Here is a 25,038-nt window from a genome sequence, read left to right on the forward strand (position 1 = left end):
GGGAATGATTACTGTGGATACTACGTGTGCGAGTTCATCTACAACGCGACTTGCAAAGATAAGCGGGGCTACTCTAAAAGACAATATGAAGTGCGTAAGCAATAATATTCACAATTTCATTTTATTACACCATCATTTCTGTTGAGTTTCATTCATATATATGTATTAACCCCCTTCTTCAAATTAGACGTGGCAGATGCGGAATGAACTCCTACCACAAGATCGCATGAAAGCAATTCAATAGGAATTGACGGGATTCTTTCTTGACCACGTCATCAATAAAGCCGGAGAATACCATGTGGAACTTGAGTTCAAATGCTAGGGGATTGTAAGAGATCTTACATATTGTATATGTATGTAGCCAGTAGCGTCGGATAGATAATACGAAAACTTGTTGTTCGACCAATCTCTCGGAGAAGGAGAGGTCGATCACTTCTCTCGGTATGCATGACGAACTTTTGTACTTAATGATTTCCTTCATTTTCTTACTAGCTAGCGTGTCGAGGGCCTCTCTATATGTATAGTACGTAGCGTCGACTAAGCACAGAGATAAGAGAGGACACTTCTCTATATTAATTAATTAGCTACCTAACAAAATATATGAAACACCTTAATTAACCATACAAAACCCCAAATCCACCCCCTTTCAAAAAAAAACAAAAACCCTAGCGCCTGAACAGCTGACGCGTGGATGCCTATTGATCCCGGTTGGTGCCACCAACCGGGACTAAAGGGCCTCCTGCCCGGGCTCGCAGCACCGGCCACGTGGAGGCCCATCTGTCCCGGTTCGTGTAAGAACCGGGACTAAAGGCCTATGCATTAGTAACGACCCTTTAGTCCCGGTTCTCCAACCGGAACAGATGAGCCTTATGAACCGGGACAAATGACCCTTTTTCTACTAGTGTTGGTGAGAAATAGATTTTTGTCCACCAATAAATGGGACGCAATCTGTATAGCTGCTATCCCTTGATTAGTCATATACTACTACATGCATGTCTATGTGTGTTGTTGGCAAGGGCATCATGGCGAGCATATGCATGTCTATGTGTGTTGTTGGCAAGGGCATCATGGCGAGCATGACAGGAAATCGACGCCCCGTTTTGCACCCGGCCGGCAAGACATGCATGCAGCGGCCTCCGCGGCGCTGCTACGCCTCCGCCAAAGCCAGCCACAGCCCCGGTGCGTTACTCCCGGCATCGTGTTGGCCGAACAATAAAACATGCGTCGGGCACCTCTGCACCGTCACCTTTCTGTGTATACACAATACTTGGCCGCAGATCACCGTTCAGATGGCATATACCAAGGAAATACTCTCCTGGCTCTCAGCGGATGATTTCGCCTATGCTGAGAAGAGAGAGAGAAGTACGAGAGAAAGAACAGATAAATATATAGACGAAGATACCTTGTTGAGCCACGTTGTTGCCGTGGCGCCTGACAACAAAGTAGACTTGGGCTTTCTCAGTGTGCGGCGAAAAGCCGTGTCGCGCTCTGAAAGTTTTATCAGACAAGTCATAACCGTTTAGTTGCACGGTACCAACAGACGAGACTGAAGGGTTTCACAGCTTCACGCTGGCCGCACTGGGCAACGCCAAAGCCAAGAGTGGTTGAGGTACCTTGTTGGGTCGGCCTTTTTTTAGAAAAGGAGGAGGACTGCGGCCTTTGCATCTGGGCGATGCAGGCAGTCACTTTATTAATTATTCACACAAGACGTTACAAAGTTATACACCAGTAAGACTAAAGCCACCGTCTAGACAACATCTGTCGCCACTGGTACCATCCCCTCCGCCCGCAGTTCCTCTAACCGAGCACCCAAACGCCCCAGGCGGCGCCTCCAAGAAGAGTACGACACACGCAGTGTCGCCGCCACCCAATCTAAAGAGATTTTGGGGTTTCACCCGGGCATGGGGTCGGGGTGGAGGGCAGGGACCTTGACGGCGCCTGCAAGGAGGAGAATGGTGACCCTGGTCGTCGCCACCGTCGGGATGAACGAGTCATCCAGAGTTTCCTCCGGTCCGATGGCACCTCTACCAGCCCCCGCGAACGCACTGAGGCCGACGACCGCGATCGTAAGCCACCAAGTGCAGCGGGAGAGAGCCTACAGCGCGGAGGAGATCCACCGGCACCTCACCGCCCACGCGGTCATAATGCCGCCCATCCCCCCCTCCCGGGAACGTCGCCAGCCGAGGGCGCCGTCGCCATGCCTAACGGGGCCGCCCCCCCAAGTCCAGGTTCCTCCATGATGGCCGGAGTGGCAAGATCCGCCACGAGCGTGAGATCCGGCACCACGCGGCTGACGCCATCGCCCAAGCCCGCCGTCAACCGATCCTGCCGCCGCCAGGAGCCCGCTCGCTGCCGGGAGTCCCACACCCATGGATCTGGGCGCCCGTGCACCGCCGCGAGCCCGCCGCCTCCGGGATCCGCCACACCGTCAGGAGGGCCGCACCCCGCGGATCAGGACGCCCGCGCCGCCGCGGATCCGGGAGAGGGAGGAGAGACCCTCCGCCGCCGCAATCGCACGCACGGGCTTTGCCCGGCGCCGACCATCGGCAGCGGGTGGAGGGGGAGAAGGGCGCTCGAGGGTTACTAGGTGGCGGCGGCTGAGCCCTCCCGAGCCGCCCGCGGAGGAGGCGACGCGAGAGGGAGGAAAACCAGCTGTTTCCTGACGCGTGCAGTCGCTGTCTCCTTGTTGGGTCGTATTGCTGCTACGACGCAAGTGAACAAAGCTTCCTCACATCATTTTCAGCTCGCGGCGAAACACCATGCCGCAAGCCAAAGGTTCTATCAGACAAGTCGGGGCCGTTTAGCTGTACGGTGCCAGCCAACAAGACAGAAGGGTTTCACAACTTCGCACTGGCGCGCTACACTGTCAGCATGGCCATGCAGACGGGGCATCAGAACGCCATCGATGTCTCGCCCAATCGCCGAGTGTGATAGGCCGGTGAAAAGGCCGACCTGGTGTGGCTATGATAGCGTTGTGCAAGCCCGTGTTGCCGCCGAAGATGTTTGAGGGCATAGCATTGCCTCCGGTGATGTTGTTGTAAAATTGTCGTAATACCGTCAACTGAGGGGCAGGGCCACCTTCAGTGTAAGCATCATGGTTTGAAGCTTGGTGTTGTTGTAGTTGACGATGCCTACGGCTTGTGGTGTTGAAGACCACGTCGTGAAGGGATGCCGCCGTCGAGTGAATGATCGAGGGCCTAGCGTTGCCTCCGGTGTTCTCGTTGTTGTGGAGGCGATGAAGTGCTAACACTGAGGGGCGGTGCCGCCCTCGACGTCAATGTGGATCTATTCTTTTTATTTTCAAACTATTTATAGTACAAAATCTCATCAAACAGTCACCATCGCCCTAAGACATTGTAGTCACATTGATGTCGGTCTTGCAGACTGCCACTCATGCATGGAATCATGGAACTTTAAGATTGTTTACAGTTATCTTTTTTGTTGTTCACCGTAAGCCCTTCTGAATCATGGTAATGATAAACTTGTATGGTACAATGTATAGACAAGTCACACGGTCCTACTATGTTTAACACCTGGTGGCTATTTCCTTCTTGGTCGGATCTAGTCATCTCCTTCAGTATTATTATGAAATAGTAGTTCACATGTACCGTTTTATCCTCATGCATGCACACTATGGTACTTGACGCAGAATAGCACAAAGTGGAGCTCGCATTCCAATGACCAACCAGCACCGTTGGTATTTTTAATTTGCTGTAGTAATAATGTAATATGCACATTTGATTGCGCGTCCGTGCTGTGTTCGAGAACGAAGAGCCATCTTTGATTGTAGTAGTAGTGGCTTTCGTGCAAGGACACACCTATCGCAGCAGCCAAGAGCCCAGTCACAGCTTGGACAAAGGGACAATATCATTCCATTTCATTTGTTATTTTTCATAAACTTTACATTTTTTCCACCCATGATTATAAACACGTCATATCACCAAGACGCACAACATTTTGGCCATAGAGACCGAAATGAAGAGGCGAAACATGCAAAGACAATCAGGAGCACTGCACACTCGAAAGAAAAAGAAATGAAAGCGCCCATATCAGATCAGATCAAATGGAATCTACGGTATCATTTTGGCAGCGGGAAGAGGAGGGATGCTCTGCTCATTCCTGAAGAAATCATGGGGATCCACCATGGCCTTCACAGCTGCCAGCCTCTTAAAATTTCCTTTGAAATACTTGTCTCCCCAGCTGACTCTAGCCTTGTCATAGCTCGTCACGTCACCGTCCAACTCATTCGTCCCCAGGTCAAGGTCCCTGTAGTTGACATACACAGCCCTTGGGTTGCTGGACACGTAAGGCTCCATCTCCTTGTACAGTCCCCTGACCCAGCTCATTCGCTTCTCCGCTGCTGCCGTCCCGTTCTCGTACCAGAAGGAGTAGTACTGGAGCTGGTAAAGGTTCCCCTGCCGGTGCGGGAACGGCGTTTCCGATGGCGAGATGCTGCTCATCAAGCCACCGTAAGGGTCCAGCATGAGCAGCGCGGCCTCCGGCTTCTCGAGCCATGCCGTCCATATGCTCTCCCACACGTCCCTTGGAATGGGCTCTTGCACGTGGTCGGACTTGACCTTGAGATAGTAGCGCGGATTGCTGCTCCTGTTGAGGAGCTGCTTCAGTGGTACGGACGTCGCGGAGAAGCCGAAGAAGACCGTGGACTGGACCCAGCTCATCTCCCGGCAGTTTTGCTCCGTCATTCCAAGCTCTGGGAAGCGATCTTGCATGAGCCGATGGAGGTCGCCGCACCGGCCAAGAAACAGCGCCTGGAAATTGGCCTGCTGGTTCAGCACGAGCACGCGGAGGTACAGGTCTTGCGGTAAAACCGGCGCCACCTCTTGCCATTTGGTAATCAATTCGATGGCGGATTGGTTCCTTGACCGGATGATGCTGAACACTGTGACGGTCTCCGGCACGGGGACTAGCCGCACCTTCCACGACAGCACGACGCCGAAGCTCTCGCCGCCTCCGCCACGGATAGCCCAGAAGAGGTCCTCCCCCATGGCGCTCCTGTTCATCAGCCTTCCGTTGGCGTCCACGACGACGGCGTCGAGGACATTGTCGGCGGAGAGGCCCTACTTGCGTGCCAGCGAGCCGAACCCGCCGCCGCTCAGGTGGCCACCGATGCCCACGGTGGGGCACGAGCCCGCCGGGAACCCGAGCGAGCAGCTGGCGGCGCCGACGGCGTAGTAGAGCTCGCCAAGGGTGGCGCCGGACTCGACGCACGCCTCAGCACGCGCCGGGTCTACGTGGATCGCCCGGAGAGTGGCGAGGTCCAGCACCGCGAAGGGCTCGTTGTGCTTGTGGAGGTGGACGGAGGCGTAGGAGAGGCCTTCGTAGTCGTGGCCGCCGCTGCGCACGCGGACGCGGACGCCGTGGCGGCGGCCGCAACGGACGGTGGTCTGCACGTGGGCGTGCTCGGTGGCCGCGATGATCCCTAGAGGCTTGGAGGTGTCCGGCAGGATGTGGCGGAGATTCCAGGCGGTGGAGAGCAGGAGGGCAGAGTAGGACGGGGTTACCGGGGTCTGGATGAGGCGAGACGGGATGTCCGCGGAGAGGCAGCCAAGGAAATCATCGATTGCAGTTGCACTCGAAGCTAAAGAAGACGGCGTGTTTTGACCCGAGAGGATGCAGAGGGTTAGGACAAGGTGGTGTAAAATTGTCGTCCTCGGTGTCCTGGGCTCCTGGCCATGATTGATTGATCCACAAGTGGCAACTATGGCTGTGGGCGCTATGTAGAAGGCGGCAGCTATATATATAGTTGAAGCATCATCTGTATGAATTTTGATTTTGCCAACCACATGTCCCATGCGGTAGTTGAAGCATCATCTGTCATATCTAGTTGACCGAGTGGTTCCACAACTGGCCAATATGTTCCGTACAAGAAAAAGCAAAACGGTGGAGGAAATTAGAGACCAACTTCACAAAGTTATCTACTCGCTCCGTTCCTAAATATAAGTGTTTGAAGAAAGTTTACTACGAACCACATACGGAGCAAAATCAGTTAATCTACACTTAAAATGCATCTACATACATTCGTGTGTAGTCCATAATAGCCGAGAGTTCAATATATTTTTTGTGTCTAATCTCACCTATACTAATCCACTTCACCCCCATTGCAGTAAAGCTCCATATCCCCAGTGCTATTGCCTACGCCTACCTTCAGTGAACCATTCTTTTTTTTTTTTGGAAAACGGAACCATTGGGCTCGGCTGTTTTGGTTTTCTCGTTTGGTAGAGTTCCTGCAAAGATGCTGCCCCTATCTCAGTTATTGAGTAACTTTTGTTCGCAACATAGTCCAAATTACAGGGATTTTTTTTTTGGAAAACAGAGAGAGAGGGAGATCTTTTTGTTAACTCACTCAACATTCATCAAAATGTTTGTTTGCCATTTTTTATGAACAATTGTGCCGTCTAGTAGCATAGGCAAAGTGGCGACAGAACAGGGCCCCTAAATTTGTAGGGGCCCCAATTTCTAATTGAGGTCTGCTGTACACGCCCCCCTAAAGTATAACCGCATTCTGGTCATATGGTGCTTAGCGTATGCCGCGTCGTATGCGCGCGTCGCCCCGCGTCGCATACAGCCGAGCCGTTGGCCGAGCCGATACGCCCCCTTCCCCCAGCCGGCGCATGCAAAAAAAAAACACATACACCCGTGACCTAGCCCGACGTTCACACGGCCCGATCCAGCATCGCCCCAGCCGATCGCCGCCATTGCCCGCCTGTTGCACCTGTTGATAGGATCGTGGGGGGAATAGATCTCTGGGCGTGCAACTTTGCTGGCCCACTTGTCAGGATGGAGGGAGAAGAGTTGAGGGCTATTGAAAGTGAATGGATGACCCCCAACTCAAAACTTTAGAAGTAGGAAAGATACATACGATTTCTAATAGTCTCCATTTTATACAATTGGATTGTGATTTGATCCAGAAATTCATTGTACTCCGGTACTCCCTGACAGTTTGTGATTCTACCCCCACTGCAGTATGGATCAATCTTGAGCCATTATATTAGAAAGAATGAAACAGTCCAAACTTATTTTCAAGTATCGTAAAAGATCTTCAAAAATGTTCTGCCAAATCAATCAATGCTTCGCTTAATATAAAAAAAATTGGAAAATGGTGGATCAGATCGATGATAAGTTGGATCCATGTTGGCACGATCTATAAAAAGTAAACAATGCAGTAGCACCCAGACCAGACCCCGTTGCAGATATAGAGGAAAAACAATCAAATTAGTACGAGTTTGATTATTTGTTGGCACCAGACAAATTAAGCAGCAGTTGATGCAATCAAGTTACGGTCAACACCGAAATCCATTGACCCGTTTAATCATATAGGCACATGGTTACATGTGGTGTACGATATATGACAGAGTTGAGCTATATTTTAATAAGTGGTTGTTGCGAGAAAGGAAAAACTTGATCTGCAGTACTCTGTCTTCTACTAATGGATTTGATACAATTACATCATTACAACTTTTACAGTAGTTGGCATTTTCTAGAGCCGTTTTTTTGTCTCGATCTAACGGCGCATACATACGTAGTACTCGAAAGTACGCGGATGAAAGTACTCGAAAGTACTATTAGTCTAGGGGCATTTTAGTCCTAGGAAATACATGACAAGGTGGGGCCCTCTCGTCCAATGCAAAACCGCCGCCCCTCTCCTCCAATGCAAAACCGCCGCCCCTCTCGTCCATTGCAAAGCCGCCGCCGTGCTCCTTCCCCTCTTCCATCACCATTGCAACCGCGGCCATCTCCTAGCCTTCTCCTCCTTCTCGCGGCCGCAACTTTGCTCTTCTCATCTTCCACATCCACCCCCCTCTTCCATCCACGCAAGATCCTCGATGGAGCAGCAGATCGAGCACATCGGCGGCGGCGAGAACGCCGACTTCGTGGAGATCGCCGGCGGCGAGAACGCCGACTTCATGGAGATCGCCGGCGGCGATCAGGTCAAGATGGCCAGGTTGACGGAGATCCGTTCTTGGTTTCACAACATATTGCAGATGAACTGGACGGCAATGGCCACTTTGAAGCAAATGACGAGGAGGGAGAGGGCAAAGCTTCCCCCCCCACCCGCACAACCGATGCACAAGGTCGAGATCCTCCTCTGGGCGATGGAGCAGGCCGATTCGTCCAGCCCGTGGACCAGGCGTAGGTGGTGGGCGTTCAGATCCAGGGTAGAGCATCCACTGGATCAGGAACCCACGGTGCACGAGGTGCCGTTGCAGATTGTGGAGCCTCCAACCGAGTCGGAGATGACTCCGAAGCGCAAGAGGAGGAGGACAGTGGTCGCGACATCGCTTCCCCGCCGTTCTCCACGCTTCCCTCGCCGCTCTCCTCGTCTGAACGGCGGCCGTAGCTATGTTTAGGGTAAGATTGCTGAATTTCATTCATCATTACTTGCCACTTGCTTAATTTGATTCCCTGCAATATGTTCTTGCTACCTGTGTACTTGAATCCGTAGCCTCTGGATGGCAGCTTAGTTTGATCGACGAGGCTGTAATGAGTCTAGGCATATAGCATTGCTATGTTTACTTGCTACGTTTTGATGTGAATGAGTGGTATCCATGATAGGAAATTTTGTCTGTCACCTCAAGAGTTGTGTTCAAATTACGTGATGCAATATGTGTAAATTGAACTTGCAATATTTTGGCTGCAAGAAGTGCCTCCAGAAAAGTTCAGTACACAGTTTAGAGTGATAGACTCTGGGTTGACACTGAAATATTTCAATACTGCAAGTTTAGTAGATAGTTGTAGGCATTGAAATATTTCAATACTGACAGGTTCACACTGAAATATTTGACTAGTGCAATTGCAGTACACACGGGTACACACTGAAAAATTTCAGTAGTGCAATGCAATTTCAGTACACACGGCTAGACACTGAATATTTCAGTACTGCAGTTTCAGTACACGAACGCAACCCCAGAAATATTTCGGTGTAGCAGTTTCAGTACATGCGCGTAGCCACTGAAATATTTCGGTGGTGCTGTATCAGTACAAGCACGTAGCCTCTGAAATATTTCGGTAGTGCACTTTCAGTACACGCACGTACCCACTGAAATATTTCAGTGGTTCACTTTCAGTACACGCACGTACGAAATGAAATATTTCAGTGGTGCTGTTTCAGTACACGCATGTAGCAACTGAAATATTTCAGTGGTGCTGTTTCAGTACACACACGTAGCCACTGAAATATTTCAGTAATGCACTTTCAGTACAGAGATGTAGACACTGAAATATTCCAGTAGTGCCATGTCGGTGATCTTGCATCCAAATATTTAGGGCTTCCTAATGATTCAGCAAAAAAATAGACATAAGCAGTGAAATAATTTTTGTAGGGATGTTGGCTTACTCATGTTGTCGTGCTGTACAACCTTTTGCTTCACTTCCTGTAAGTGCTTCTTGCATGTGCTATGGCCTACATGCTGTTTACTCTCATCACAGCAGTGATTTTGCATCTTGCAAAGGTCTTATTAATTCAACATTGACTTCTATGAACTTTGTATTCAAATTCGTATCCTCCTATAGTTGTTGTGACAGATTTCCTTGGCATCTTCAAATTACCGTATTGTCATTTTTCCAATACCAACTGTATTCAATCTGAAACTTTCAGTTACTTATATGCTACAGGTAGAATCATGGATAGGTTGCTGAAGATGCTGCGCCTCACAATAAAAGTCCCTTGCTCAACCTCAACATCACAAGCTTTTTTGCATTTCTAGTTGTCTCACTATTTCATGTGATGTATTTGAATACCAGAAGTTGTTATGCATTACAAGTTCAATCTGATAATCGTAGTACTTGCAGTCTGTGTGTTATCTGTTTTGTATGTGTGGGATCAAAATCTAATACGGTTCTGATTCCTATTTTCATGGCCTTGATGCTAAGTTAAGTACATGCTGGTCAGAGTGATCGGAGGGAAGGGCGGCGCTGGTGGGAAATATTTTAGGGTTTTATCGTCGTGATAACCCTAGAAAATTAATAAAAACGTCGAAAATCAATGGAACTAGTCATGGATGCTTCTCATGTTGGTACAAGGGTGAAGAAAGAATACAGGTCCATTTGGAGCAAGTCGGGAAAAACCCGTCCTTCCACACGGACCCTTACCTCCTACCGGAACGGCCGCTGGTGAAGGATTGACAACGTGCGCTTCTCGCGTCACCTCCGAGAAGTATTCTAAGCATTAATCGTATTAGAAAATCCATACAAATGCCGACAACCTTACCAAACTAGTCATGCTTCCTTCTCATGTTGATACAAAGAAGTGGAAATTTTTTGGGTCCATTTACATCATTTCCGGCAAGTATTTTAAGCAGTATAAATTCAAAAAAAATATAAAACCTTGAAAACCTAGCTTTGTTTGTGCAAGAGATCATGTGTGCCAAATTTTGGGTGATTTGGAGGTGGTCAAAAAAATCACCGCATTCCGGAGGGACCATTTGGTCTAACTTAAGCCCTTTTTTGAACAAAGGTGCTCTTTTCCACCACCTTCAAATCACCCAATTTCTCTATGACACGGTGACCCACATGTGCCAAACATGTCCATGAAAGAAAATTTGGGAAAAAATATTTCTCTAAGTTGAATTGTATGCTACCATAGTACAATACAAAGATCATACATATAATAAATCATAGTGACAACCTAAAATGCAATGCCTATTAAATCTGTTTACTATCATCTACCTAAAAAAGCAATGCCAATGACAATGGCAATGCCAGTATCATCTACCTAATAAATCGCAATCAGACCCAATCCAATGTCAGTACTACATACTATAGTGAAGAATGGATGAATTATTTTGATTTATTTTTTCACACATAGGGCCTCATTTTGATTTGCACAGGCCCCCTCTTTTCCCTGGTACGGCTCAGATCCTACACTACGACATCCATCAATCTATCAAAGAACCATCATATCCATCAACAAATCATCTACCGCATGTATCAAATAAAATTTCTGGATCAGATCCGCGCCCGGAGGGAGACGCATGCGGTTTGGGAAGGGAAGAAGATTCGCGAGGGGGATGAGGGGAGATCTCACCTACTTGCCGGAGTTGGCGGCGGCCGCACAGATCCGGCGGTGAAGAGAGGCGGCGTCGGGAGCTGGCGGCGGCGGCGCTTGTCGAGAAGGGGACGAAGAAGTTGAAAATGATGTGGAGTACTAGGTGCACTTAGCCAAATGTGGTACATGTGGTGGCGCGTTTGTGTGGATGACAAGGGGAGCCCACGTGTCGGTACCCATATAAAAAAATTGGCATTTCCAACTGCCTCACGGGGATTCGAACCAGGGCCATGCGGGTGTGTGGTAAAGGGTCTAACCAGTTCGGCTGATGCAGTGTGTTCGGTTGAACCAATTTGCCTCTCCTTAAGACATTTATCCAGACACAGACACACGAAAAAAAACCATGCACCGAGGCTGTGCTCCATGTGTGGCATAAGTGGTCCTGTGAAGCTGCAACTAGGACCAATGTTGATATATGTTGTTATTAGCTAGGGTACCAACACTATATAATGGCTTATGTAATCCTTGCTAGTAAAAAAACCATTATCCATGTTGGCCCAAGTGGCACGTTTGAGTGCAACGTGTCAATATTGGTGCATTTGGCCCTTATGGCATCCGTGAGTCCAAAGAGACCATGATTAGTGAAAACACATGAAGATTGCTACATGACGGGCCGTTGGCGTGTCTTGGTATGCACTGTGCGTGCAATGTGACTACGAAAAGTTGTTGCATGTCGAGACGTAGTTTATCGGTGCATGTGGATCCTATAGGCTTATTTGTTCCTTGTTTGTGGGCATGGTGCGTGTTGGCCCAAGTGACATGTGTCAGTGCATTGTGACATCTATTGGTGCATCTGGCCCTTATACCAATTAATTGTGCAAAGATATCAAGATTGATACATGTCGATCCATTGTCGCATCTTGGAGTGGAATGTGACTAGAATAATTGGTGAATGATTTGGACCCCTTATGGCATGTATCAATCTAGTGAGACCAATGTTGTTGCATGTTGGTCAAGATGGTATCGACACGTGCAGTGTGAATATTACTGGTACATGTCCGTCGTTATAGCTCTGTGTGTTGAAGGAGAACAAGTTTGGTGCATGCTCTTGTGTGCCAAGATGATATGTGGGAACAAAAAAACTGTCAATAGTTCTGTGGGCCCAGAAACAATGAGAATTATTTCTGGAGTACCTATTTGTAAATTTTGCACAGTTCTAGCTGGGTGCTGATGTGGAATGTGTTTTTTCCCGCGGTGCACTTACAAACTGGACTCACTTGTCACAAATCATGTCAACCCACCCAAAATGGTGGATTAGACCTACCTGCAACAAATTACCCCAATATGTGTTCTTTTGTGCAACAAACCTGTAAAGTAGGTGTTCTATGCAAAAGTAACACCAAAAGTAGGTAATTTGTGCAATTTCCTCGCTAAACCACAGGTCAAAAATAAAAATATACAAATTCATGACAAAAATTAAATGAAAGCGGTTGGGGCGTGCACGAGCGCACGACGCCACACGTCTAGCCTCGGTAACTCCAAACGTCCACCCCCACACGCCAAATAAAGGCTGCCTCCCCCACCCCCGTCTCCCCCAACCCCGTCTCCCCCACCCCCACCCCTGCTGCTTTTCTTCCCCAAATCAGCAAAAACCCGCTCCTCTCACCTCGAACCAACCTCCTACGAGCCAGCAACCACCTCCCTTGCCCTTCGTCGTCGGAAGATGAAGGCCGGCCGTGACGACGCGGCGGTGGAGAAGGACGCAGCGGTAGATGCAGTGGAGAAGCCTGCTATGGTCATTGCCGCCGCGGTTGGCGAGGCCGAGGGCGCCGTCGCCGCGACGAGAGGCGGTGCACCATCTGCTGCGACTGCTCCGGCCGCCGTCGCAGCGGTCGAGCCTGCGGTCGGGGAGCAGGTGGAGGAGGAGGTGGCGGTGGATCTGGAGGAGCAGAGGCTCAAGCAGAAGCGCGAGCAGTACGAGCTCATCGACAAGAGCTACGAGGAGGCCCACCTCGACGCTCAGGAAGTGCAGGACGAGGCCGTCGAGTTCGACGAGGAGGTCGACGATGAGCTCTCGGAGGTACTACTCTGTTCTGTTCTATTCTCCTACTCTGTTTTTGGGGTTTTCTCCTGAATTGCATGCAGCACGGATTAGATTTCGTCTAGATAGGTTATGTTTCTTGATCTCTCCCTTAGGGTTAGGATTAGTACTAGTTGTTTCATACATTTGGAAGGAAACCCCTTCAATCTGAAACCTGGCATGGAACAGTAGTCATGTAGGCCTAAAATCCCCCTGTGCGTGCAACAGTAGTCATAATCAGTTCTGCTATAGAAAACGGTGTATTTGTTAGGTATCACCTCTTTGATTCATACGATTTCCAAAACGCAGGAATATGGAAAACGTGGGATTAGAGTGGCATGTCATCTTGAATCCTACAGGATTGTATGAGTGTTTGATTGTGCATACTAAAAACGTAGGATTCTTTCAGACAGGTCTGAGTGGATGGAAAATTTCCTGCAAATTTGTTTATTTAATGACAGTCAATAAGAGGATCAATGATTAATATCTAGAACATGAAAAGTTAACATGCAACAGTAAATATTTATCAACATTGCTTGAGCTTCTATAAATGGTAACTTTTTAAACATGTACTATGGAAACAACTTTGAATATTTGCTGTTGGATGAAGCCAATCCAACGGTGGACAGATGGGAAATCCCAGCATTTTTGGCCATTCGATATCTTATTTACTACAAAAGAAAAATTCCAAGCATGCGTACTATATAGAATATTCCATTTGTAAGCTCAAGCACAATGCTACCTATGCACAAACAACCTCATAGCACTATGTTTCTCCTGTTAGTACAACCCCTGTTTAAATCAGTACAACCCCTGTTACAACTATGCTCTGTTACTCAATTGTGCAACCCATTATCTGGTTTTGCTATTCATGAAACTATGCTCCGTTCTTCAATAGTGGCAACCCATTATCTGGTTTTGGTATGCATGAAACTGGGCCACATCATCGAGTCATGCAGCTGGTCAGTACTGATGCATGCAGTAACAATTTACGGCCACTGCCTGCCATTAACAACAAACATGGATTAGTTCTTCTCTGGCACAAATCAATCCATGAAACTATGCCACATCAGTAATCATGCATGCCAAGTCCATGCAACAGTGCATTTCTAGCAACAAGATTTTCTATTGCATTCTTACTATATAGAATTTTCCATTACTAAGCGTAATCATAATGCTCCATATGCACAAAGCTGATACCACATTTTCTCCTTTCTTATAGAATCTTTCTTACCTTAACAGTGCAAACTTTTTCTATCTACTTCATGATTTCCATATAATGAAGTGGACTATGCATCTTATTTTCAATCTGATTACCAAATCTGTTGAGACCTAGTAAACAGTACATTTATTTAGTTGTCAGAAAAACTGGTTTATTTGATGAAAATCATGAAGCCATACAGCTATATTGTGAAGACATTTTCTGATTGCAGTCAGTAATTCATTGCAGAGTTTCTTATGTACGCACCCTATGTAATTATTAGCAACAAGGATGAGTAATTAAAGCCATAATTTCTTATGTTCGCAACCGATGTACCTCAATCCAAAATTTCTCTTTTTTATACATAATTCATGACCTCATTCATATGTTTTGTTGTCTTCAAAATATCAAGTGAGGGCAATCTTTTGTTTGTTGATGCGGTAGTTTTACTTTGTAGTATGTACTCATCTAGTTTGAATATCATTAAATTAGATATTGTCTGGTATCTCTTTATGATAAAACCAGATCATACAACATATTGTTGCAAGAAATGGCAAGAAATGATCCTGTTTTTGGAATTATCTATTTTCAGTATGAACTAAAATATGTGCTTGAATGCAGTAAAGTGATTTGTTCATACCGTAAAACCTGAACACTTTAGTTAATTGTCAACTTAGATTGTACAAATAGGAGTACTTTAGAGGGGAGAACAGCTACGCATGCAAAGCAAAGAAAAAAGAACAAGAAAGATAACAAATAATACATAAACATATATTGCAATACATGAGGTACATGTTGTGTGAATCATCTGATTGATCATATTTTTGTATTCCTACTTTAGGAATGTACTTGATACTCTTATGAAATGCTACATTTCTGTATTCCTAATCTGACATAGCTGTCGATCAACTAACACACAGGAAGATGACGAAGACGTGGATGATAGTAAGGAGAGCAGGGACAGCAAGAGCCGCTACGTCCTCAGGAGGCTGCGGAATGGGGAAATCCCATACCGCAGCGGATACAACAGGCTCTACGGCAACATAGCCTGCCCCTTCTGCTGCGCGATTATCAAGAGCGACTACAACAGCCTGATCATGCATGGCACCTATATCGGCCGTGGTAATGGGAGGAACCGCAAGCCCCACGTCCGGGCTAAACATGCCGCTTTTGGTGCCTTCCTCAGGAAGTACGCGAAGGGGCATCTGCCATTCTACCTCCCGAGGCCTCCTCGTCCGGCCAAGATGCCGAGGATCTGATGCGCTGCTTGGTTGTTACTGCTGGCCCACCCTAGTTAAGACTGTTTTTATGTTATGGTTGTCGTGTGATACTTCTGCCCCACCGTACTGCTTGAACTTATGCGCCGGTTTATCTTTTGGGTTCTGACTGTTTAACATGCTATGTTTAAGTGTTTGGTAGTACATTGCTCATTTCTGGTAATGGCCAACTTCCAATGCTACGTGCTTAGGTACATGCTAACAATAATAAACATGGTTTTCTGAAGCAGCAGTGCCAATTTGTACATGATAGGCGCCTAATTAAGCGTCTACCCTGTTCTAATAAGCGTCGTTGCTTCATTAAACTATTGTTTATCTTGTTAGCACCTACCCTAAGTGCATTGCGGTCAACCTTGCCTAATACCTCCACTATGGTGATATATGGTACATATATGTTATGACTCTAACTGAAGATGCTAATGCTATATCTTGCACTGAATTTGGTATGTTTAGAAATAATGACATTCAAGTTATTTCTATGGACAGTTAAACCATTATAAATGAGCTTGTATTAATAGCTGCCAAAAGTAGAGCACACAAATGTTTGCCAGGAGTACATACTGCCATTTGAAGCAAAACAAATGAGCATGCATTAGTAATTGCCAGAAATGTAGCATGCACATGATTGCCAAAAGTACCTATTGCCACTTTTTGACATGCACTTAGGTTGTACTATAAGATATTGCCAAAAGTACATCATGCAAATGATTGGCAGAATGACCTATTGGCAGTTCAACCAAAAGAACTGAGCATGCATCCCTAATTGCCAAAATTACATAATGTTCGTGATTGCCAAAAGTATGTACTGCGACAGCAGAGATTGCTATATTGTGGTATGTTATCATACCCTACTTTTTACGGTCTTAGCTGGTGTTAGCAAGCCATCTTTCACCGCTCGTCGATGCACGTTTGATAAAGTTCAATCACCAAATCGTAAATGACAAATGTATCATAAGTAGTGCTAACTACAGTGCTACCCAGTACGTACCTAAACTACCATTTGGTTAACTTGAATGGGCTCGATATAGCTTGTGATGGCTTGCGTGATCGTCTTGACATCGAAGAAGCCACTTGTTTAGCAATGGTCTTGCTATCAAATTTCACTCTGAGCTCTTCCATAGTTTTTGTTTTTTTAGCTTGCACTTCATCGACAAGCTTCCTCGGGCGTCCACGTCCTCTCCGCTTTTTTGGGGAGCTCGGGGTGTCGGGATCCTTTGGGGAGCTCGACGTGTCTGACATCTTGCACTCAACAGTACCGATAATTTCTTGGACATCGTCTTCTGAACCCATAGGTTGCGATGCAACGTGGGCTTCATACGTCTCCGCCTGTAAAGCAGACATGAGTGCATTCGGTAGCGTCATGACACATATGAATAAAATAAAATATTCGTGCTTTTTCGCTAACCGTTATGGGGTACTTGTATGTTTCCATGCGAAGACTGTTGCAATCTGAACGCAGCAAGCTTGAAACTATTTTCCAGCTAAATATATCTATCTGTGACTACATTTGATAAGCGACACATATGTCAGCACAGCGTTCAGTCATAAGATATTCTACAAGAAAATATAGTGTTTGGCTCACCTGCTCCACTTTGTCGGTAAATACTTCACCGTTCCATGTCAACATGTACTTCAGTGTGAAAAACGCACATGAATGCCTGCAGTGTTTAGTTTAGGTTTTAGTAAACTTGGACGTGTCGGCAAGGAATAATTTAGGAGGTCGTACGTACCCGTCATTCTGTTGCGGTATGTCGTCATAGCGTACTACTTCCCAGTCGGTAAATTTGATGGGCTTAGCTGGTGTTACCAAGCCATCCTTCACCGCTTCGTCCATGCAGGCCTGAATCGCCTCCACCTAGCATAATACGAGTATTACGAAGGGTTACGGTGATTTGGGAGTTCATGTGCCATGCGACAGTAAAGAGGCAGCAAGATAAAGCTTACAAGAGCAGTTTCCTTGGACTCGTCAAATTGATTTTTCAAGGAGTTTAGGATTTGAATCTCTTCTTTGTCGAAATTGAACACCATTGCCATCCAGTGGTTATCATTCACATTCAACGGGATGTGGACCTGCCGTAAAGTCAAAGAGGACTCATTCCACGGAATAATGTATATAAGGTAACAATTATGGTTCGGGGGACCCCTGAAATATTTCATCTACACTATCTATTACGATATATGAAAGTGAGGAAAACGGTTACCTTCCGGCGTCCTACAAATTTATTTGCAATACGCTGAACCCACGAGCTTCCATGGCCCTTTGGAATAACCCCTTTTGTTTGTAAAAGCTTTCTGGTTTCATTGGGGGATATGACTGAGGTAGTATCAGTCTCAACTCCGCTGATGTGAGCATACGCCATAATAACCTGCCAAATTTGTAATCATATAATGATGTGCCAACAGTTCAAATAGTTGATGTACAATGGAGTACAAGGGGCTTACATCACCACAGATGTATTTTTTATCGTAAATTGGCTTCAGTTGTTCCGCTCTTAGGGGAATGTCTCCGATTTGAACGACTTCAACAGGGCCGTGTGTTCCCCGGATGAAAATGGCTGCCTCTTTGTCCTCAGCGGTGAGCACGTAATCATTATCAAACAGAGGCTTCATCGGTGTGATTCGAGGATCGTCCTTGTTTGGCAGGACGTGTCTGGCACTTGGTGTTGGAGTCGAAGTACGTGGCGTGGATGCGTCGAACTTAGGAGTCGCCATGAAGGGATCACTGCACACATTGACTTGTTCCTACAACAACAAAAAATGGTCAATTATAATTAGTTTGGTAATACTACTTATGTGGTGGGCCATAATTATTACCACGACGCCTGGTTTCTGTGACTCGGATTGTCGGCTGACTTTACTTTTGTTTTTTAATTCCTGTAACAATTATAACAATAATGAATATGGAGGAACATATTCGTAACAATAAAAAATGCACAACATGACATACCTTCAGTTCCCTCCTTAAGTCCTTAATTTCGTCCTCGAGCAGCGAGAGCCTAGGATTACTGCCAGATTTACTCTTAATGTCGATTAACTCTTCGCTCAGGGTGAGGAATTTTGCGTCAAATCTATGCTAAAATTCCATTAACTGTCTGCCTATCTTCTTTTCTTGCTCAGCACAACGTGCATTCAGGGATGCAACTATCATTTCCACCTGTGCAAACGAAATAACACCCCGTTCACAAGAAATCAAAATGAATGAGTTTCGATGCGACCTTTTACTGATCTTGGAAAATGAAAATTGTCTTTGTTGGGCTTACTTGGTGGCTACTCATATTTTGACCTTGTGACTGTGCTCGAGATGAATCACCTTCATCCACATGTACAATTTTTTTGCTTCCTGGATCCTTTCTATTGTTGGCCTCTGGTTGTCGAGCACAAATTTCCATCACAACCTTTGAATCAGGTACAATGAATCAGTAGTAGCAAATAAATAACCGGATATATACATGGGTCAAATCTAGAAACACACCAGTCCTTTATGAAGACCTCCTGAGGTGTAAGCTTCTGCTCTTATTACGCACGTGCATTCGTCCCATCGTGCGACCAATGGTGGGGGTATAGGAGTATACATCAATTTGCCGGAACGCAGGTGCTCCCAGTACCAAATCTTCACAATAAATTACTTCGTCAATATAGAGAGATATAGAAAAGAAAAACAATTGTACAATGTTAACTAGTGATGTTGCACTAACCTGAAGCAGAGGTAGATTTCCCTGTAGAGATACTTGATCAAGAGAGTTAAATTTGTGTATGGACATGAACAAGTGTTTCATTGTGAAACATCCTCAGTTCAATCTCGGAAGGCTTTTAATATCCGCAACAAGTTTAAGGTATTTCGCATCGACATAAGATTGTGTTGTTGGTGCTAAAACTGTGCCAATAGCGAATAGAACGAACTGCGCCAGGAAATCATTGTCCGGTGTTTTGGAACTTAAGATCTCTCTCTCTCAAGGTCAGCCAGATCAATGCTCCCATTTTTTTGAAATGTGTTAAACAAATTTGGATCCGGTGCGCTTTCCAGCTTTTTATCGATATCCTCCCCTTCTATCGCAAGGCCAAATATATGGTGCACGTCTTCTGCGGTGATAGGAATGGGTGTTTTACCTATGGTAATGGACGATGTCTCACTATCGAAGCTCTTTGCTAGTCTTATCAACATAATGCGCCGGAGTTTAAATTCACGAATCATGTTTAGACACCCAAGACCGGTATCGCTTATGATTTTCTCTATGTGTTTTGATGACAACAATTTCATGACTTTGGCGAGCCTTGACGGTGAGCACACTAACTTCATATGGTCGTGTTTCCTCAAGATTTCCTGCAAAAGTGGCAATAGATTTTATCGAGTATGAAAGAAGGGTCTGCAAGTACAGTTTTCAAACGAAATGTCAACTACGTACCTTATCGGTCATTTCGGAGACGTGTTTTTCTCCATTAGCAGGACTTTTAATAGTAGTTTCCATTTTACTGGCACCTATGGAACAAGCAAAACCGGTTCAATTTATTTGACCTTCACGTTGAGAAATGTGTAACAAAAATAAAATCTTATACGCAGGCACGGATGAGTTTATTAAATAATATGAACTACATGTAACTTTAAGCACACTACAGATTTTGGTCATGCATAACATTGGGATAGTTCAACTAGGGTTTTGGGATTGCATAAACATATGACGTGTTATTTCATGAAAGAGATACCCTTGTTGTGGTATTACCTCTTCGGACGTTCGTGTAGTGTGCCAAGATTGATTACAAGATAGTTATTAATGAGAGCTATGATCAGGTAATATTGACGACTGAATAACTTGTGGGAAACCTATTAGGGCTTTACTAGTAGACGTGCGTGTCTGAGAAAGATTAAAAAGAGCTATGATCACGTAACCTTCTGTCATCGGCGGTGGCGGCCCAATGCTCCACGCGGATAGTGCGTCCCACACTAGATGTCGATGTGTGGCGCTCGATGGCAGCAACAGGAGCAGCGGCGCGTTGACGCGCGTAGTAGGCGGCGACAACACCACTCCCGTCCGACCCCTCAGGCGACGTTGGCGGTGGGCGGCGGGCGGCGGCTACAATCTGATCTTGCAGCCGTCGTGGGAGGTGGTAGGGGACCTGGATGCTGTGGGTGGTTACGAGGGAGGAGGTGTAATCATGGGATTTCGGGAGATCCGGGCGGCGTGAGTTATGGGAGGTTGAAACATTAGCATGTAATTGGCCAAAACAAATGTAATGTTCCGAAGAAAAAACCAATGTGCCGTCGAGAAAGGAATGCATTTTTTAAGTGGTAAAATATGTTGTTTGTTCTGAAAATGCCCGGAAATTGGCCGTACGTGACTAAACTTGCAACTTCGCTGAAAATGGTTGAAATTTGAAAGTACCCCAATAATTACCATGGCTTGCCACCCTGCAAAGTTGGGTTGATTTCAGGTAGGTCAACAAACCAGCATGTGATTTCGGAGGTGCCAGTCAAGGCCGCAAGGGCGTGTTTGGGGGCACCCCCATGTTTAGTAGATCATCTACAATACAAAATGATGTGTACTAATTGCCATGGAATCCCATGACCAAAACAAGCTGCCATGCGAAATGCTTCTAAGTTTAGACTAAGATTTACACATGAAAAAACTTTCAAACTTAGATGAAAATGGTTCAAACTTGGCATATGTATCCCTAACATGGCCATGGATTGTAATGATACAAACTTGGCGGTCATTTAATATAGGTCAATAAACCAACATGTGCTTTCGGAGGGTACAAGGATAGCCCGGAAGGGCCCGTCTCGGGCCACCTCCTTCAATAAACCATGTACATAGGATTCCAAGTTATTTTGATGCCATCCCATGAACCAAATCAAGCATGCATGCACAGTGCGTTCAAGGTTACACATGATTTTCATGATTTTTTCACCTCCCAGTCGGTCTACTCGTAGACAACCATCGAAAGTGGTAGCACATGATGCCTTCAAGCTTTATTACCTAAGGTTAGACCTAATTGACACCATACCAAGTGCGAACATTGGTTCAAACTGGATTCTATCCATGGAGTCGATGCAGTACACGCACTGCCTCCGTCGAGAACCTTCGTGCTACACTATCGAATGTACAAACCAAGTAGATCATGCTTCATGTGGAATGAACCCAAGTTATGACATGCAATGGAAAATGTTTCATTACAGGCTTCCAGGACAACATCAAAATGAGTTTCAGCAAAATTTGCATGTTTTGGCAATTGCGGCCACTTTTCGAGCATTTATGACCGAAAAATGGAAGAAAATGGAAAATCTAGTAGAAAATTACAACCATTTTGCATGCATGCTTCATTTGGTCATGGGAGGCCATGAAATATATTTGACAAAATATAAAGATGGTGTGAACATGGAGGTTCCCCGACACAAGCCCTTCCGGCCGAGCCTGACGCCCTTTGAGAGCAGATGCTATAGTACTATCCTGACCTGTATGAAATCGACCCAACTTTTTGGGGTGACTATTGAAGGCCATGTTTGAACCATTTTTTTTGTAAAGTTTGCAATATGATTCACGTGTGGCCAGTTTTCGAGTATTTTCGGCCGAAAAAATTACCGTACATGCAAAATTTTGTGTAAACTGAATAGCATTTTTGCATGCTTGCTTGATTTTGTCGTGAGATGTACTTTAAAAGCTTGGGAGAATTTCACAAATTTCATGTTGTACTTGCTTCACAAAGTGGACAGTGCAGTTCGAAGGTTCTAGACGGGAGCAGTTGATGTGCCCGAGCTTTCATACGACATGAAATCCGGTTTAGGCCAATGATCCAACTAGGCTTGGTGTGTCAACTAGGTCCACCATAAGACAAACAAAGTGTAATGCAAACGATGTGCCCCCTTCTTTTGATGTGTGGCTAGGGGGGTAGACCATGCAGGCGATGTTTCTTTTTCGCTTCGAAATTGCAGAAGGATTATAAATGTTGGACAAATTAAAAACCATTGTGAATGCATTATTGATTTTCTCATGGGAGATCATGAAATAAAGTTGGCATCATTTGTGGATATTGTAAACACGGAGTTGCTCCAATACGCGCCCTTCCTTTGGGCTAACATGGCATCCTCTGAGAAGACACATGCTGGTTTGTTGACCTTTTTCTTGAATCAACACAAATTTTTTGGGGTAACAACTCATAGTCATGTTAGTCCTCCATGCCAAGTTTGAAGTGTTCTTAGTAAACTTTGCAACTAATGTCACGTGGGGCCAGTTTTCGGGCATTTTCGATATAAATAAATCCCAATACATGGAGAAGTTGTCGAAACTGAGAACCATATTTGCATGTTTGCTTGATTTTCTCATGGGAGGGCATGAAAAAAAGTTGGAATCATTTGTATGTGGTGTTAACATGGAGGTGCTCCCGGACTCGCCCTTCCGGGCTAGCCTGGCACCCTCTGAAAATGCCTGATGGTTTGTTCACATATCTTAAGTCCACCGAACTTTTTTGCGGTGACAATTCATGGCCATTGTACGCCTCCATGCCTAGTTTGAACCATTTTCGACAATGATTGCAAGTGTTGTCACGTGCTGCCACATTCGGGCATTTTCGTCCGAAAATGAAAAACTTCGCTAAACTAAAAACCATTTTGCATGCTTGCTTGCATTGTTCATGGCATGTATAGTTGTGAAACTTATTTGGAAAATGGACAAGGCCAATTTTGGAATTATATATCGTTCAAACTTGTTTCAAACCAAAAACCTAGTTCACCCTTATGAAATGTATTTTTTAGCACAACATAATGTTCTTTTTTTATCTTGATGATATATGTTAAAAGATCCCATAACTCACGCACGCCACCTCTCCCGAAATCCCATGATTGCACCGCCTTCCTCCTAACCACCCGTGGCATCGGGCCCTCCTACCACCGCCACGACCGCTCCAATATAAGATCGGAGACGCTGGGCGTACGCGCTTTTCAAAATCTCCGGACGCCGCCGCCGCCGCCATCGTCAGCTTAGGGGTCGGAAGTGACTGCTCTTTTCGCCCCCTCCTCCTCACGTCCCTCTCTCGAGCGAAAATGGTTAAGGAGATCAGGGCGGTACGTATTTGGACTATAGAATCTGTCAAATCTGAATTCAACTGCTAGCACTAATCTTTAAGACTGTACGTACTAGTAATGAGATTGATCTCGATTCGCAGTGTGGCATTTGTTTGGACACCAAGGGTTTGTGCCCCGGTGAGCATCGTATGAGGGAGTTTTGTACCGTCACCCTGCGCGCGGGATTTGCAAACAAGACAGTAAGATCCAGTCTGACATGACCCGTAGCAAATATCATGAGAAATTTAGTACTCCGTCCGATCCAAAATTAATGTGTTAGATTCATGTAGATACGCATGTATCTAGTCATGTTTTCTGCATAGATACATCCGTATGTACAAAAATTTATCCACAAATTTTTGGACGGAGGCACTAATATTGAACGAATATTGTACTCGGACCCTTTGTACTCAGTCAGTTGTTCGTAATGTTTACTGCAAAAAGAGTTATATTGCATGTTGATTTCTTAGATGATAAAATGGTTTTGTGTACGTGCATGTAAATTTAAATCTTCTATGGGGTTATATGATAATACTGCTAAGAAGTAGTGAACTATACTATGCTAGTCATCTATGATTGGACAAATTCTTTAGATTAACAGGCAGTTCATATATATTAACAATCGTACATATGCTACTCAGGTAATCCCCTGCTACGATAGATACAGTTTCACGCAGAAATTTGAGTGCCCTTGGGAAAATATGGGAACTTTGAAGCAAGTTTCAGTACCAATGAGGGGTTTGAAATCCCATGTGAGATTACCAATGACAATGAGTTGACATACATTTTATGGGAGTCTTGGAAGGAATTTGTTAGAGTTTATACGCTACATGTGGGTCAGGAGATTACGTTCAGTACTGACAATTCAGAAGTACCAAGTAGCGTTGTGACAACTGGGAATTTGCCTATCATACATCCGAGTAAGATACTTTTTTGCTCCTGCAAGTTTTATTACTCTAAAAATTTATCATATACCATATATAATAAATTAAATTGTATGTGCTATAATATTGTAGCATACTACCAATTGTCCAATGCGAAAAGAGATATTATTGACAATGTCGTTGTAACTGAGGGGACAAGTTTAAACTGCAGAATGATGGAGTATGTCATACGCCAAGTGATGGACCTTGACAAGTTAGTGGAGCGTCATGATGCTGGAAACTATGATCAAGGAAGAGCATATGCATTCCTCCATACGTTGACATGGTCAGATTGCAACAAGAACTTCTCGGTAACCATCTTTTTGTTCTTCATTTACTTTGTGTCATTTCAGTATGTTTTTAGCTTTGTTCCAAATTAATTGTTCTTCCTTTACTACATAACAATAAGTTGCCACGTGTTGATGTAACAAATATTGTTTTCAAACAGAAACTGCCTAATCGTGTTGTCCCCAAAGAAATGGAGGAATATAGTGCCATA

At 45.4% G+C, this 25,038-nt stretch overlaps 2 protein-coding genes across 2 annotated transcripts; both read right to left on the minus strand.

Moving 5' to 3' along the window:
- Positions 1–3,856: 3,856 nt before the first annotated feature.
- On the minus strand, positions 3,857–5,021 carry LOC123178742 (berberine bridge enzyme-like Cyn d 4). The gene has a single exon (XM_044591494.1). The coding sequence runs from the start codon at positions 5,019–5,021 to the stop codon at positions 4,071–4,073; it is 951 nt and encodes a 316-aa protein (XP_044447429.1). The 3' UTR covers positions 3,857–4,070.
- Positions 5,022–5,078: 57 nt separating this feature from the next.
- Positions 5,079–5,813, minus strand: LOC123161459 (berberine bridge enzyme-like Cyn d 4). Its single transcript, XM_044579291.1, has one exon. It carries the CDS (start codon positions 5,811–5,813, stop codon positions 5,079–5,081), a length of 735 nt encoding a protein of 244 aa, XP_044435226.1.
- Between the last annotated feature and the right edge of the window lie 19,225 nt (positions 5,814–25,038).

Source organism: Triticum aestivum, chromosome 1D (genome assembly GCF_018294505.1).
Source record: "Triticum aestivum cultivar Chinese Spring chromosome 1D, IWGSC CS RefSeq v2.1, whole genome shotgun sequence".
In the NCBI taxonomy this organism is placed as follows: domain Eukaryota; kingdom Viridiplantae; phylum Streptophyta; class Magnoliopsida; order Poales; family Poaceae; genus Triticum; species Triticum aestivum.

Bases quoted from the DNA above. Each gene is read 5' to 3' on its own strand.
- LOC123178742 (XM_044591494.1), bottom strand. From the start codon at position 5,021: ATGAACAGGAGCGCCATGGGGGAGGACCTCTTCTGGGCTATCCGTGGC.
- LOC123161459 (XM_044579291.1), bottom strand. From the start codon at position 5,813: ATGGGACATGTGGTTGGCAAAATCAAAATTCATACAGATGATGCTTCA.